At 49.2% G+C, this 16,957-nt stretch overlaps 1 protein-coding gene across 5 annotated transcripts in view; it reads left to right on the top strand.

The window, feature by feature from the left end:
* ankhb (ANKH inorganic pyrophosphate transport regulator b) overlaps window positions 1-16,957 on the top strand; it is a 309,801-nt gene that overhangs the window by 111,573 nt on the left and 181,271 nt on the right. For 3 of the 5 annotated variants that reach the window (XM_085988765.1, XM_085988769.1, XM_085988764.1), the window contains exon 2: window positions 10,677-10,724. The exons of the other annotated variants lie outside the window; for them this stretch is intronic. In XM_085988765.1, the coding sequence (XP_085844891.1) occupies window positions 10,677-10,724 (48 nt within the window). The remainder of the gene's footprint in view (window positions 1-10,676; window positions 10,725-16,957) is intronic. 5 annotated transcript variants of the gene reach the window in all.

Below are 16,957 nucleotides of genomic sequence, written 5' to 3'. Positions count from 1 at the left end.
AATCCGAATTCTGGCGTCAGGTTTATATTTTTAGAAATGTTGAGGCACCTCATTTTCTACAGACCAACCCAGCACAACTGACGAAAGGTCATCAACCTGAAACATTAACTCTTGTTTCTTACTCAGCAGGTCAGGCAGCATCTGTGGAGAATCTCCAGCATTTTCTGTTTTTATTTCAGATTGCCAGCATCTGCAGTATTTTTTTGTTCCAGTAGCACATCTGTCTGCTGAAGAATTCAAACTGTCTGCAGGCAGCAAAGGTTGCCTCTTATATTGGATGGTAGAGTGAGTGTGGGCAGCTGAAGGCTCGGCCATCAATGGTGGAGCGATTAAAATTGGAAATGGGCAAGAGGCCCGAATTGGAGGAGCGTAGAGATTTGAGGGTTGTAGGCACTGTTCCCTGTAAGGTGTGCGGCTGCGCAGCAATCTGTTAGGCCCCGCGCACTTACATTCAAAGGCCGCACGGTGAAACTTATAAAATTCTGAGAAACTTATAAAATTCTGACAGGACTGGACAGACTAGATGCAGGAAGGATGTTCCCGATGGTCGGGGAGTCCAGAACCAGGGGTCACAGTCTAAGAATAAGGTAAGCCATTTAGGACCGAGATGAGGAATTTCTTCACCCAGAGAGTGGTGAACCTGTGGAATTCTCTACCACAGAAGGCAATAGAGGCCAATTCATTAAATATATTCAAGAAGGAGTTAGATATATTTCTTAAGGCTAAAGGGATATGGGGAGAAAGCAGGGACAGGGTACTGAATTTGGATGATCAGCCAGGATCTCATTGAATGGTGGAGCAGGCTCGAGGGGCCGAATGGTCTACTCCTGCTCCTATCTTCTATGTTTCTATGAGCTGGAAAGCTGGAACGGGGGGGGAGGGGCCCAATATACTATGGCCCTGAAATTGCGGTGTCTGTGACTGCGTACTCCGAGTACACTGTTGTAATCCCTGTGAAATGCCCTGCAAGGTCTGGAATTCCACATGTGTAAAACCCAGAACTTGCAGCCTGTCAACGTACACATTGACGGACCATCTGCAGGTGCTCCGAAAAAGCAATCGCTGGTGCAAAGTTTTTTGCTCAGCGACTGGCCAGCTATTGCCCACAAGTCTTACGATTGAAGCAAGCTGGGCAATTTCTAGGCTAGGCCCGGCCCGGGAATCCTCAGTCGTTTTGTGACCTTGGAGCTGATCCGAATTGGAACGGCATTTGCTAAGATACAGAGCCCTGGAACCTGGCGAGTGTTGTCTCGGGATTCTGTCGGTAACTTTTTTCTGTAGAGACGCGTGTAGTCCGTTCCCGGGGACTGAACAGCGACCGCACTTTGGGACAACACAGGTGGAGGCGCAGCACTTACAATGGCTGCTGGAAGGAGGCTAAAACAAACAATTTTTAGGCCCCTGGTGAAACGCAAAATATGGGGAATTTTTTTTTTTTTAATTCGGAAAATTGTTTAAAGCTGGAAAATAAATACGGGAAAGTGGTGTTGAATGTCCCGCGGTAAGTTCCAGTTACATTTTTCAAGGTGTTGCCCCCTTTTTTGAAACAGTTTATCAGGGTTATTTAAATCATGTTGTAAGAGAGGGGGGGAAAGTTTGTGCCCCCGTTTGTACCTCAGAGTCTGTGAGAGATGGAGGGAACAGCAGCAGAAAAAGAGGAAACAACTTCTCAAACTGACCCCAACCCATCGCCAAGGCTGGAGATAGATAACCTCACCACCTTCTTAGGAACTTTAACCACTTTATTCACTTTATTATTTGAGCTCTGTTTGGAATTTTTTTGGTTGTATGTTAATGACAGTGTTGAAGAGGGAAAGAGAAACTTGGAGCAACTTCTTCTGTCAAAGCTGCAATGAGACTTGAGAAAATTTAAAGATTTGTAATGAACTTTTCACAAAAAATGAGTTATTTAAAAAAACTTTTGTTTCGAGTATGAATTTGGAAGAAACATGCAACAATCAATTTCCCCCTCATCTAAACAAGTTTCAACCAGGTCTCAAAGTCCAAATGCTTTTAAAGAGGCTCTGAAATGCTTAAAACGTTTTAAAATTGAAATTTCTCTCTTTGATTTTGAGCTTTATACAAACATGCAACCATGCAGTTGAGGAGGGGGAGGCAGGGGAGGAGTTGCATATTACTTTTTTTCCCACTTTAAAAAAAAAAAATCATTAAGACGTTTAGGAAGAGAACCAAAAAAGGGGAAAACACAATCTTTTATTTTGCCTGTTGTTCTATAGTCCTAACCAGTCCCAGAATTAATATAAATATAGATTTCCTCTTAAACATTTAGTGGCGTGTTAATCTTCTAAGAAAGGCATGTTAATAGAAACAAGAGTTATGTAATGATGTATAAAAATTGCAGGAAGCTACTTTAGAAGAAACCACTATGTTTATTGAGAAAGACACAGAAAATACTTGATTAAACTGATGCACAATTTTGATTTGGTATAAATGTTTAAAATAGGAGATTAAAAATTGAGAGTGCAATGAAGTTTGTTTCCCGCTATTTAATTGCAAAGTACCTAAAATAATTCAACACTTTTTGTGATGAGAGCAGGGATTAATATTATGGAGAATGTTTGAGAGAAAAACATTCGAAGCAAAATTTGTAAATTAACATCTTTACGTCACCATATTAGTAAATGTTTCCAAGTCAGTCTGATTGGTTCTGCTATCCAGGAAGAAAGATTAATGTCTATTTCTGTTAAATCATAGCTTTTCCTGCTTTTTGTTTTAATTCGGTGATACAAATTGTGTATGTGCTTTTCTTCACTTGTGAATAAGTGCTGCATTTCTGACATGTTACATGGAGGGGGTGCTGGTTCAAGAAGACAACGGCCTAGAAATTCATTGACGCCACTTTTGGGGCGCTAAAGTGGGGCGTCCGCTAAAGTTTGCGGCCGCCGCCAAATCGATGCCACTTCTCCGATATTCATTAGCTTCGCCCTAGGAGTTCGGGCGAGCGCTAAAACTGCTGCTGGACGCCTCTCTTTGGGCGCTAAGCCGGAGGTGGTGATCGATAGCGCCGAGGCCGGGCGCAGCGCAGGTGCGGCCATCTCGTGATTGACAGCAGACACCCTGGCGCCGGCCAGCTCTTAAGGGGGAAGGGTCGACTGTGTCTGCTGCCACGCCCTGGATAGTGGAGCCCTCCAGCTAGGCCTGAACACTGCTGCTGGACCCAAATAGCGCCTGAAGACATGGAGAAGGCCCGTGAACGTGCGCAGCGCTTCTCAGAGCGTGATCTGAGTGTGCTGCTTGCTGCTGTGGAGAAGAGGCGCCATGTTTTGTACCCGGACAATGGCAAGAAGGCGACGGTCCACGTCTACAGGAGAGCCTGGAGGCATGTCGCCACCAAGCTGTCAGCCAACAGCGACGTCCCCAGGAGCGGTGCCCAATGCCGCAAAAAGTTAAATGACCTCACACGCATTGTGAGGGTGAGTACCCTTTCCAGTGACCTCCTCATCCTTGCATGTGCACCTCACATTATGGGCAAAGGGACCTGAAAGCTCTAATGGCCAGCCTTCATCCAGCAGCTATGGGACAGGCATGAGCATCAATTGCACATTCTGCACTTAACACACTGGCCAAGCTATTCCACCATGGGAGGCATAGCACACCAGATCATGGCGACACACTGGCCAGGCTATTCCACCATGGGAGGCAGTGCACACCAGATCATGGCGACACACTGGCCAGGCTATTCCACCATGGGAGGCAGTGCACGCCAGATCATGGCGACACACTGGCCAGGCTATTCCACCATGGGAGGCAGTGCACACCAGATCATGGCGACACACTGGCCAGGCTATTCCACCATGGGAGGCAGTGCACACCAGATCATGGCGACACACTGGCCAAGCTATTCCACCATGGGAGGCAGTGCACACCAGATCATGGCGACACACTGGCCAAGCTATTCCACCATGGGAGGCAGTGCACACAAGATCACGGCGACACACTGTACTTAGAGGCCATCCTTTCTCTTGCAGGCCAAGCTGGCGAATAATCGCAAGAGCCGGACTGCGACCGGGGGAGGCCGACCCCATATCCAGCCACTCACCGACCTGCAACATCGCGTGGAGCGCCTCATGGGTGGCCGGGTGATTGGGCCCGTTGCATGTGGAGATGCCGACCCTGTTCTGGGCAGCAATGGTAAGGACATCACCTTTTGCACCTCTCTCGTCCCACTTGCGCATCAGATCTACATCCTTTGCCACTGTCCGACCAATGCGCTGAATGCCACCACTCATGCATCCCGCACTGACGCCCTCTCCTCACTCTAAAGCTACTCTTGTGCCTTCCTGCTTTCAGATGGTGAAGAGGAGGTCCCTGAACTTGCCAGTGACAGACCCTCCGAAGAGGAGCAGGAGGAGGAGCAAGAGGAAGGCGGCCCATCAGGGGAACCCTCAGCCGCGGCCACCCAGGCCAATGTAGGGGACACGTCTTCCCTGGAGGGCAGCGTGGCGGAAGTGTCGAAGGGGAGGGGAGCTCCTGGGACCTGCGGGCTGCAGAAAGGCGGGAGGGGAGTGGAAGCTCGGCGGCCTTCTCCCCAGAGGGGGGAAGCGTCGGAGGGGAGTCCAATTGCTGGGCCCAGTGGCCTCCAGCAACGCAGGAAGGGTCGGCCAGCTCGGCGGCCTTCTCCCCAGAGGGAGAATCCGGCCTCCAGTCAGGAGATGCTCTTCGCTGAGGAGATGGAACGCCTCGAAGACTTGTCCGCGGACTCGGAGCGCCGGCACACGGAGCTCATGGCGGCAGTGGCACAGTTGCCTGAGTCCATCGATTCCCTCTCTCGGAGTGTGGCCGAGTTTGGGCCCTCAGAGGCCACCAGTCGGGCGGAATACCGGGCAGATCAGGCAGCGAGCCGGGCGGAATTCGGGGCAGCTCTGTCAGCGACTGGCCAGGTGATCAGTGGTGCCGTCCAGTCACTGGCTGCTCTGATGCGGTCAGTGAACAGGTCAACACGGGCACTCACTGCTGCCACACTCGCTGTGTCAGCCAGGCATCGCCAGGGCACCCGGCGCGCTGCAGCAGCACAGCGGTCTGTCCCTCGGCAGATTGGTGCGCATGCTGCAGTGCTGGCCCGGGCGAGTGCCAGTGTCTCAGGCGACCAGCGAGCGCCTGCCATCCGCCAGCTTGCCGCCATTCCTCCAGCCGCCACTGCCAGTCCCCCAGTGGAGCTGCCAGGAGCTGCTGCAGCGACTGATGCTGGCCAGCCACAGCTGCAGCAATCAACAGCCGCCCGCTCGACGGCCAGACCTCGACTAGGCCGACCCCCAAGGGCATCTGCCATCACATGTGCCCCTCAGGAGCCTGCCCCCAGCCTTGCAGCAGCCAATGGCCTTACTTTGAGGCGGAGCAGCAGGGCGGGCAGGGGCCACCCAAAGATGGCCAAGGCATCGCCCTAGCGGGCCAAATAGTCGAATGTGTGGCCATTTGTGTTTGTTTCTTGAGGCCGAGAATTGGATGTTTGTTTTTTGAAGGCCGATGATGTGATGTTTGTTTTTGACGAAGGCCGAGAATGACGGCCATTTTAGTTGCCCTATTTTGTTAATCCTCTCCAGGTTGTGGGAGCGAGTAATGTGTTTGAGTGTTTTTTGGGGGTTTCGTCTGTTTTTGGTTTTCATGTGGGAAGGGCCCAGAGTTTGTACAATAAACCATTTTATTTATTCACATTGTCCATGTTTGACCTTTGAAGTGTTTGTTGCCTTAACCGGCTGAGGGCTTGCGGAGCGGCTGCAATCATGTTCTTTCATTGGCACAAGCCATTCCCTGACAGGGGGCTTAGAAGTGATGCTCAATAAGCCGCCGACGGGCGGCCCTTGGACCTTGTGCGTCCCTCCTGGGCTGGTACTCCTCGTCCTCGTCGTCCTCATGCTCCTCCTGCTCCTCCTCCTGAGGTGGTGGTCCAACATGAGGTGGCAGTGCCTGAGTCCTGCGGATAGCCAGGTTGTGCAGCATGCAGCAAACGACGACGAATTGGGAGACTCGATCCTGCGAATACTGGAGGGCTCCCCCAGAGCGATCGAGACAGCGGAACCGTTGCTTGAGCACGCCGATTGTTCTATGAGGTTCCTCGTCGCTTGATGGCTCTCGTTGTATGCCTCTTCAGCAGGGGTCGTGGGCGCGCGGAGCGGGGTCATGAGCCAGGTACACAAAGGATAGCCTTTGATCCCGATAAGCCATCCTCTTGGGGGAGGCTGTGCCTGGAACATGTCAGCCACAGTTGTCTGTCGCAGGATAAAGGCATCGTGGCTGCTGCCTGGAAAGCGGGCATTGACAGCTAGGATGCGCTGCCTGTGGTCACACACCAGCTGTACATTGAGGGAATGGTAGCCCTTCCGGTTGCGGTAATCCTCGGCATGCTCAAGAGGTGCCCGCAAAGCCACATGCGTGCAGTCAATGGCGCCCTTCACCATGGGGAAGCCCGCTATTCTTGCAAACCCCAGTGCACGCTGCTGCTGCTTGTCCAGGGTCATGGGGAAGGAGATGAATTGATGTCTCCTTCTGAAAAGGGCTTCGGTCACCTGGCGGATGCAGCAATGCACGGCGAACTGGGAGATGTTAGCGATGTCCCCAGTAGCGGATTGGAAGGAGCCGGAGGCATAGAAGTTGAGAGCCACCGTCACCTTCACTGCCACCGACAGAGACGTCCTGCACATCAGCTGTGGCTGCAGATCTCTCTGAAGCAGCCGGCAGATGTCTGCAACCACCTCCCTTCGGAATCGCAGCCTCCTAACACACATCGCGGCAGACATGGTCAGATAGGAGGTCTGCTGGCGGTATACCCTGCGTGGGTAAGGCCTCAGTTGGCGACGCCTGTTGCCCCCTCTGCGTCTAGCCAGGGCTGCCACTCTCACGGCGTCTGTAAGCCCTTCTGGCATAAGGCTGAAATTCAGCGTTGCCACCCAATGCAGCCCCCATTATATGCTGGCAAACACTGAGCTCTGAATGAAGGCAAAGATAATTGGTAAGCTCTGGCCTGAGCCAAAAATACCTGTCCAAGTGTTGGTCCAAACCAGTAAACTCTCCTCCTTGGTCTCTGTCCAAAAAACCGTTGCACAAGAGTGAATGCTGCAAAATGGCTGGCCTTTATACTGCTGGGTAAGTGCCCTTTAATTTGCGCTTCCCGCGGCCCGGCTGGGCTGTGTACCGTTCCACTTCACAGTCGCTTGGGCCGCCCGGCGCACAATGGGCCGGCGCAAGTGAAGTTCCGGTTCGGGGCGCACAAAAGGCGTTGCACTAGCAAATGACGTCATGATGGCGCGCGCAGCAGGGCGCGCGCTAAGACTTTGCGCCAGCGCTAAATGTGTACTGAAGTTGGGGCGAGGCGCAGATCGCGCTGCGCCCAGCCGCTAAGCGCCTAGCGCTCGAAATCTACTCCTCCTAAGGCGCTAACTGCTGCCGCGCCCAACTGAATTTCTAGGCCAACATTTATTAATGGAAGTGATTAAAGTTGAAAATCCAGATATCCATTTTTGTTCAATTCTTTTTAATACTGTGAACTGAAGAGCTGCAGCACTTTGTATTTGTTGAGTGGTTGCATTGTGATTAATATTCTAATCACTTATGTGGACGTACAGCACGTCCGCGCCATAGGAAAGCTGCTGCTCCTGCTGCTTGTGCAGCCATTGCTATAGTGACATGAGGGATAGGCTAATACGTTGAAAACTTTAAAATTAATACAAATTGCACAAATCGATATGCCTCTTTCAGCTCACCTTGGGCTTTTGGATTGTCTGTCGATACATAACTTTGTAACTGAGTGAGGTTTCTGAACAGTTAACGCATTATTATGCAGTTCTTTTATATCCCAGTCATTTCTGACAAGTAATATTATTTTTAAAATAGATATTGTAAACAAACTTGCAGAATGGGCATGTAAATGACAAATTATTTTCAATATAAATAAGTGTGAGGTGGTGCATTTTGGTAGAAGGGATAAGAAGGCTACCTACTCCTTGGAAGATAAGTCTAAATGGGATAGAGGTGCAAAGGGATCTAGGGGTATAGATTCACAAATCATTAAAAGTAGCAACACAGGTTAAAGCCATAAAAGTGCAAATAAAGCACTGAGGTTCATTTCTAGAGGAATAGAATTCAAAATCATAGGATCATAGAAAGTTACAGCACGGAAGGAGGCCATTTTGGCCCATTGTGTCCGCGCCGGCCAACAAAGAGCTATCCAGCCTAATCCCACTTCCCAGCTCTTGGTCCGTAGCCCTGCAGGTTAGAGCATCCCAAGTGCACATCCAAGTACTTTTTAAATGTGGTTAGGGTTCCTGCCTCTACCACCCTTTCAGGCTGTGAGTTCCAGACCCCCACAACCCTCTGGGTGAAGAAATTTCCCCTCAATCCCCATTAAACCTTCCACCAATTACTTTAAATCTGTGCCCCCTGGTTTTTGACCCTTCTGCTAAGGGAAATAGGTTCTTTCTATCCACTTTATGCCCCTCATAATTTTATACATCTCTAAGGTCTCCCCTCAGCCTCCTCTGTTCCAAGGAACAGACCCCCTCATGGCTCCCGGCAACATCCTCGTAAATCTCCTCTGTACCCTCTCTAGTGCAATCACATCTTTCCTGTAATGTGATGATCAGAACTGTACGCAGTATTCTGGCTGTGGCCTAACGAGTGTTTTATACAGTTCAAGCATAACTTCCTTGCTCTTATATTCTATGTCTCGGCTAATAAAGTAAAGTATCCCGTATGCCTTCTTAACCACCTTATCTACCTGGCCTGCTACCTTCAGGGATCTGTGTTCCTCTACACTTCTCAGTATCCTACCATTTATTGTGTATTCCCTTGCCTTGTTAGCCCTCCTCAAATGCTTCACACTTCTCCGGATTGAATTCCGTTTGCCACTTTTCTGCCCACCTGACCAGTCCATTGATATCTCCCTGCAGTCTACAGCTTTCTTCCTCACTATCAACCACACGGCCAATTTTTGTATCATCTGCAAACTTCTTAATCATGCCCCCTACATTGAAGTCTAAATCATTGATATATACGATAAATAGCAAGGGACCTAGTACTGAGCCCTGTGGAACCCCACTGGAAACAGCCTTCCAGTCACAAACATCTGTCAACCATTACCCTTTGCTTCCATCTACATGAAGGAACAAAAAAAATCAGAAACTGCGAAGTTCAACTCCGGACAAACAATATGAACGCTTTGGACCAAATTTCGGAAAAGTCGGCAACACACCTCTTAAAGGGACAGTGTATTTAAAGGGGAATGCCTCTTCCCAGTATAATAATCATCCTCCTCAAGAGCATTTTTTTGTTTTTTCCCCCCATCTCTCCTGCCTCCTCAAGTCTCACTGAGGTACGTTTCCCCTGGCAACAACTCTTGCTGGGCTATTTATAAAAAAAAAATTAAAAAAAATTCATACCTGGGATGTGGGCATCAATGGCAAGCATTTATTGACCATCCCTAATTGCCCTCAAGAAAGTGGTGGTGAGCTGCCTTCCTAAACTGCAGCAATTCACAAGGTTTGATACAACTGAGTGGCTTTCCAGGCCATTTCAGAAGGCAGTTAAGAGTCAACCACATTGCTGTGGGTCTGGAATTACATATAGGCCATACCAGGTAAGGTCAGCAGATTTCCTTCCCTGAAGGATGTTAGTCAATTAGATGGGTTTTTACAAGTAGTTTCATGGTCGCTAATACTAATAGTAGCTTTTCATTCCAGATTTATTTAATTAACTGAATTTAAATTGCACAGCTGCCATGGTGGGATTTGAACTCCTGTCTCCGGATGATTGGTCCAAGCCACTGGAATACCAGTCCAGTAACATAACCATTATGCTACCGTTCCCGTGGCATTGACTCTCACTTGGGTACAGTTCCCCTGGCACTGACTCACGCTATGTTATGGTTCTGTAGACATTGAGTCTCGCTTCCCCTGGCACCAACTTTTGCTTGGGTATAATTTCCCTGGCACTGACTCTCACTGGGGCACAATTCCACAGGTGTCCCACTGGTGGCCATTGTTCATGTAATCGCATGTCTTGCCATGTGATTGTACCTCCAGGAATCTGTCCAACATTCATGAAACAAAAATGTCAGCATTCTTTGTAAGGCTAGAGTAATAGAAGTAATCTATTGTATGCTGGTTGGGATGCAGAATGCTGCTGTAGCCTGAAGCGATTTTTTTGTTTTTTTGTTTTTTTTGTTGTTGTGGTGAATGTTGATCCAACCAGAGTCATCTAATCACAACCCATCTTAGCCAAGATGTTTGCAAAAACTTGTCCATCTAAGGCAGAGCAGGGCAGGGAAGTGCAGACCATGAAAATTTAGCTGTTAAAATACTGAATAATGAGAAAAAGAACAATCGTTGCACTTTACATACTACACAGAGATATGTTTTCCTGTTGTATATAAAATTGAAGAAAATTATTTTTTGAAACTGCCATTGGTTTATTTTAAGAGTTTAGTAAAACTTTAACTTTACACAAAAGAAAGATATGCCCCATAGTAGAATATGCAGTTAACATATGGTTAACATAGCCTCGGGGACATAGAGAGCAGATTTTGAGCACTTTTACCAAATTTATCTTCGGTCTGAGAGTGCTTACTGCCTTGGTCACATGCAATGCATTGCATTATAATGTGCAAAAAAGCAAGTTCTTATACTTTTCCATATTTGGTTTCCTGTTTTCCGTTTGCTGGCCAGGATGTTTTGGTGGAAACTTGGTTGCTGCTTGCGTACCAAGTGATGTCTGTAAGTAAAACTGATATTTATTTTACTTGGTGAGGAATGCCATGAGCAAAATAGATAACTCTGCTTTGGATGAGCAGGTGTCTTCTCCCCTGTAGTGCAATCTGAGGACCTTTTTTACTTAATGGAAAGTTTTTTTTAAAGGGCCTTGTGTACTGAAAGAAATGTTTTCCTGATCCTGCCACACTTCATTGTTGAGGCAGTCATTCTCCTCCCTGCCCCAGTCACATCTCTGCCTGACTTCCTTTTGCCTCTTTCACTCTTATCTGCCTTGCCACCCCCCACCCCCCGACCCCCCCGCAGTATTACACTATCCAGATGTCAGGTCATCAAGTATTGCCCAGCATGACCCATACTCCTTGATTTATCATGCTAGTTGCCCCATTTGTAGCAAGTTGGTAAGGCTGGTTATCTCACTGTGGATGCATAGTAAAATGATGGGCATTTCACAATGTTAAACTTGTTTTTTAATAGAAGGAAGCAGATTACAGCTATTCTCAAACAGTTTAAATTAATGTAACCATTCCTGAATCAGTTGAAAAGATAATTTACTGTTACTCCACATGGATTTTGTTTAAAAATCTCACTTGCTACTAAAGGGAAACAACTCTTGAAAGAAGAATGGACTAGAGTTTTATTTATTCAGTGAGTGATGAATGGCTGTATAGACATGCTTTTAACAAGCACTGAAGGGGACTATGTGACCGGTTTTGACTTTGCAAGTATTAGTCCACGGTGGGGAGAAGACCATAAAGGAAACAAAGCTTCACTTTGTAATCAAACAAGGCTCGTCCATCTTCAAGCAGGCTGAATCTTTTAGCTATCCATCCATTCTAATGTGCAGGTGACCAGATGTTTGTCCAGCAAGACAGTATGCTGATTTTCAGAGGAACTTTTCCGATTGATTTATAAATTTATCTGCTTTGCCACCAGCACCCCCCCCCCCCCCCCCACTCGCCTGAGAACTCCATTTTAATGCGGAAGCAAATCATCCTCGGTTCCGAGGGACTGCCTAAGGAGGAGATAAATTGTACCTAATGGGTCAGGCCACAAACATAAAAGCATCCTGTTTTGCACCCTCTTTTTTTTTACCGTTGCAATTGTAAAACTACTTCGGTGTTTAACTTTAAAAAAAAAAAGCATATTAAAAGACAATAACTAGTAAGGCAGGGGAGCAGACCTAGAAAGTGGGAAAATAAAGAGCACCGGAGCTAAAAAAGGTATAGAAACTTAATGTTCTGATGCAGACCAAAGGCTGGTAGATGACTGTTCAATTGCTGATGTGGGTTTAGGAGGTAGGTATGTGGAGTACAAGGATTTGACAATGTGGGAAATAATGTCAGTGCTCTCATTCACTATGATGTGCTATGTTATGCTACCTCATGCTCCCTATTCTTAAGTTACTATTTCACCTCTTTAGTTTCCCCATTTCATTGTTCACTCCTTAATCATGAGGCCAAGCCGGTATTTGTCAGTGGCACTCTAAGTGGACTTTATCAAATATGCACAAAATGGCCCAAATTGACAGCCTAGCTTTTTTTTCCCCCCTTCTCCCATTTAGTCTTGTCAAAATTAAGAACTAAAGCCCCAATTTTAACTCCAGGTGAGAGTATGGCGTTGGGGGACGGGGCAGGCAAGGCAACAAACTCTCACGGCAGTGCCAGAAAGAGGCCCGGGCTTCATTTTAATGTTTCAATTCAGACTCCCGACCAAATGCTGAGAGAATGACGAGATGGTCAGCGAGTGGGAGGGGGAAATCTCGCAGAAGCTGGCTGCATCCAGGTACCTTGGGAAACTATCTCCACCATAACATGAATGATTTGGGGGTGGGGGGCATCTGAGACGATCACATGAAGAGGAAAGAAAGCTGGGGAGGCCCAAGAATTCCTAGTGGGGCCTGGAGGAGTACTGGTGTTTTTGGCCCACAAGGAAAGCTTAAAAAAAAACTTTATTGGGCCTCTTCTGGCCCTGGACCCATGTTGTGGCAGAAACCCCGGTCGCGGTCGGTACTGTGACCTGGAATTAAAGTGTCGAACTCCGAATAACATAATCGGACCCCAACTTTTGAATATTCACGAGACCTTAGCCACAGGCAGGCGATCACCTGACATGCCCCCCGATACATGGAAGTTAAAATAGTGGCATGGGGGAGTGCAGTGCCTCGGGGAGGGTAAGTACTTTCCCCCTATTTTAACCCTGCACATGCCCCATTTTCGTCGGGCGCAGGGGAGTTAAAATCAGTGCTCAAGTGTGTAGGGAATCAACTACAACTTGTATTTATATAGTGCTTTTAACCTAGTAAAACGTCCCAAGGTGCTTCACAGGCATATTAAAAGACAAAAAAATTGACATCAAGCCACATGAAGAGAAATTAGGGCAGGTGACCAAAAGCTTGGTTAAAGAGGTAGGTTTTAAGGAGTGTCTTTGTAACATTTGCACATTGAATTATCATTGGCCTGCAGGGCCTGCAGGCATCTGTAAGGAATACCTATTATATTCACATGTGATCACATGCTGAGTTGTCATTGGCCTGCAGGCATCTGTAAGGACTACTATTGTTTTGAAGACCCAGGCTAGGGGTCCTAATGCCAGGCTTTTCCCCAAGGTGCTGTATGAGTAAGATCATAGACCTAATGCTCAATAAAAGAGTTAAACTGTAATACTCCGTTGTCCTGCAATTTATTATTTTTGTACAAAGTGTGCAAAACAAGACAGTCTTAAAGGAGGAAAGAGAGACGGAGAGGCTTAGACAAGGAATTCCAAAGCTTAGGGCCTAGGCAACAGAATCATTAAGGCTGGTGCGCATGTTGTCGTTTAGTCTTGCAAATGTTACCGTACAGAGCAAATTAATAGTTGTAAGAATATATTTCTGAAAATGTTAATTTTAATTGTAATTTAATGAAGAAAAACTATGGTGCCGGATTATTGCATCTTGGTTGTGGTTGCCAGGGTGTTACCAAGGCAACCAAGACCAGAGCTTTCCTGCTCTGTGCAGTAATTACTACTGCTGTATGGTTCAGTAGGGTTGACATTGTGAAATGCTTGTTGGATTCAGTGTGTCCGACGACAGTGGCCACCAGCTATACAGTTTGGGAGCAATGTTGGCAAAATTGAATGATTGGCTTTCTGGTAGGGCATTTCATGTCATCAATTCTACACATTGACTAATGCTAGTCCAGTACCATAACCACTACACTACTGTACCAGTGATGTCTTTAGTTGTGCTTCTACTCTTTTTTTTTCATTCATTCTTCTTAATAAAAGAATATGGAGTTGAGTTTTTGTTCAATGTGGTATCCAGAGACAGTAAGAAACTCAAGTCTGGGTAGCTTCATGGCAGGGGTGGAGGGATTTCTGTTGCAGTTTTGGCTTACCCACGCCTAAAATAATCTTTGGCATGATCATCTCCCTCCTCCTCGTCTCCCTGACATAACATGGTTTTAAAAATCATTATTGTATAAATGCAGTACCTATGACATCAGACCTCATTACCCATGTCGCCCTAGGGCACTTCTGAGTTACATTGAGCAGTGTCACTTGGCAAACATCATTGTGCCCTCGTGCGCATGTCCTCTATTTGTAGTAGTTAGTACTTTGTTCTTGTACGTGAACCAGTGACAGGACTACGGTTGCCGTTTGTGTAATACTTACTGTTCCTATAATTGGTGGGAAGTCGGGGACATCAAGTCTGTCAAATGTGAATAAGAAATGATATTGCACGTGTAGCACATATTTTTCATGCCAGTGTTATGTGTCACTTATTTTAACTGTTACCAACTTAAATTATTCAGAATAAATTTCAAGATATTTTCTCTTGTTTTATACCGTGTGTCAGCATTAGTTGACAGCCAGGAAAGGAACACAAAGCCATTGATAAAATATTAACGTTTTTGCCATTGACACCAGATTATAATAGTACTTTAAGGCCATCTCTGATCACTTCCTTTTAACGCTCCCCACCCACATTCCCTTCCTCCTCCCAACCCTAACTCCTTCTCTGTTTGCCTTTGGAAAAAAACTCTCAAAACTCTTTTCTCCCACCGCCCCGCGCCCCCCCCCCCCCCCACCCCACAAAGTCACTTACAACTGCGGGTATGGTAGCATAGTGGTTCTGTTACTGGTCCAGTAATCCAGAGGCCTGGACTAATGATCTGGAGACGTGAGTTCATGGGGAATTTTAATTCAGTTAATTAATTAAAATAAATCTGGAATTAAAAAAATAGCCAGTATCAGTAATGATGACCATGAAACTACCGGATTGTCATAAAAACCCATCAGGTTCACTAATGTCCTTTTTAGGGAAGGAAATCTGCCGTCCTTACCTGGTCTGGCCTATATGTGACTCCAGACCCGCAGCAATGTGGTTGACTCTGAAAGCCTCTCGGTTGTATTAAACTGCTACGAAAAACAACAATAAGAATAAAACAGGATGGACCACCCCGCATCGATCTTGGCACCGGATTCAGACATGACCAAGGCACACTTAGCCCAGTCGACCCATAAAGTCCTCCTCCCTAACATTTGGGGACTTGAGCCAAAATTGCTGTCCCACAGACTAGTCGAGCAACAGCCTGACCTAGTCATACTACAGTATTTACCAGGAAGACAGAACAGGTGGACATGACATTGCATGATGAGTATAGTAATGAGATAAGTGCATCTATATATATAAACGGATCATTCTGTCTATCTATCTGTCTGTCTGTCCTCACGTGTGCGTCTGTCCGGCGATGCGCTCGAAAGTTATAGAGCGTACCTACGCGTGCGTTACGTCGAAAGAAAGCTTACCGTTCCAAAACGGTCGTAAGCGTATTTACGTTTCAGGGGGGAGGAGGGGGGAGGGGGGGAGAGGGGGGAGGAGGTGGAGAGGGGGAGGAGGGGGGGAGGGGGGAGGAGGAGGGGAGGGGGGGGAGGAGGGGAGGGGAGGGGGGGAGGAGAGGAGAGGAGGAGGAGGAGGGAGGAGGGGGGAGGGGGTGGAGGGAGGGGAGGGGGTGGAGGGGGGGAGGAGGTGGGAGGGAGGAGGGGGGGAGAGGAGGAGGGGGGAGAGGAGGAGGGAGGAGGAGGGGGAGAGGAGGAGGAGGAGGAGGGGGGGAGAGGAGGAGGGAGGAGGAGGGGGAGAGGAGGGAGGAGGAGGGGGGGAGAGGAGGAGGAAGGGGGGGAGAGGAGGAGGAAGGGGGGGAGAGGAGGAGGAGGGGGGGGAGAGGAGGAGGGAGGAGGAGGAGAGGAGAGGAAGGGGGGGGGAGAGGAGGAGGAGGGAGGAGGAGGGGGGGAGAGGAGGAGGAAGGGGGGGGGAGAGGAGGAGGAGGGAGGAGGAGGGGGGGAGAGGAGGAGGAGGGGGAGGAGGGAGGAGAGGGGGGAGAGGAGGAGGAGGGGGAGGAGGAGAGAGGAAGAGGGGAGGAGGAGGAGATGGGGAGGAGAGGAGGAGGAGAGGGGGAGAGGAGGGGGGGAGAGGAGGAGGAGAGGGGGGGAGGGGAGAGGGGGGGAGGAGGAGGAGGGGAGGAGGAGGGAGGAGGAGAGGGGGGGAGGGGAGAGGGGGGGAGGGGAGAGGGGGGGAGGAGGAGGAGGAGGGGAGGAGGAGAGGAGGAGGAGAGGGGAGGAGGAGAGGGGGGAGGGGAGAGGGGGGGAGGAGGAGGAGGAGGGAGGGGGGAGGAGGGGAGGAGGGAGGAGGGGGGAGAGGGGGGGGGGGGGGGAGGTGGGGGAGAGGAGGAGAGGGGGAGGGGAGGAGGAGAGGGGGGAGGAGAGGGGGGAGGGGAGGAGGAGAGGGGGGAGGGGGGGAGGAGGGGGGGAGAGGGAGGAGGGGGGAAGGAGGAGGGGGGGGAGAGGGGAGGGGGAGGAGGGGGGGGGAAGGAGGAGGGGGGGGGAGAGGGGAGGAGGAGGAGGGGGGGGAGAGGGGAGGAGGAGGGGGTGAGAGGGAGGAAGGGGGGAGGAGGAGGAGGGGAGGAGGGGGGAGGAGGAGGAGGAGGAGAGGGGGAGGAGGAGGAGGAGGGGGGGGAGAGAGGAGGAAGGGGGGAGAGGAGGAGGGAGGAGGAGGGGGGAGAGGAGGAGGGAGGAGGAGGGGGGGAGAGGAGGAGGAAGAGGAGGAGGAGAGGGGGGAGAGGAGGAAGGAGGAGGAGGAGGGGGGAGAGAGGGGGGAGGAGGAGTGGAGGAGAGGAGAGGGGGGAGGAGAGGAGGAGGAAGGGGGGGGGAGAGGAGGAGGAAGGGGGGGAGTGGAGGAGGGAGGAGGAGGAGGGAGGGAG

Source organism: Somniosus microcephalus, chromosome 5 (genome assembly GCF_052327205.1).
Source record: "Somniosus microcephalus isolate GS21.2 chromosome 5, FLI_Smic_1.0, whole genome shotgun sequence".
NCBI classification, from domain to species: domain Eukaryota; kingdom Metazoa; phylum Chordata; class Chondrichthyes; order Squaliformes; family Somniosidae; genus Somniosus; species Somniosus microcephalus.
Note: the sequence above shows the minus strand (reverse complement) of the source record. Positions and strands in the feature narration are given on the sequence as shown.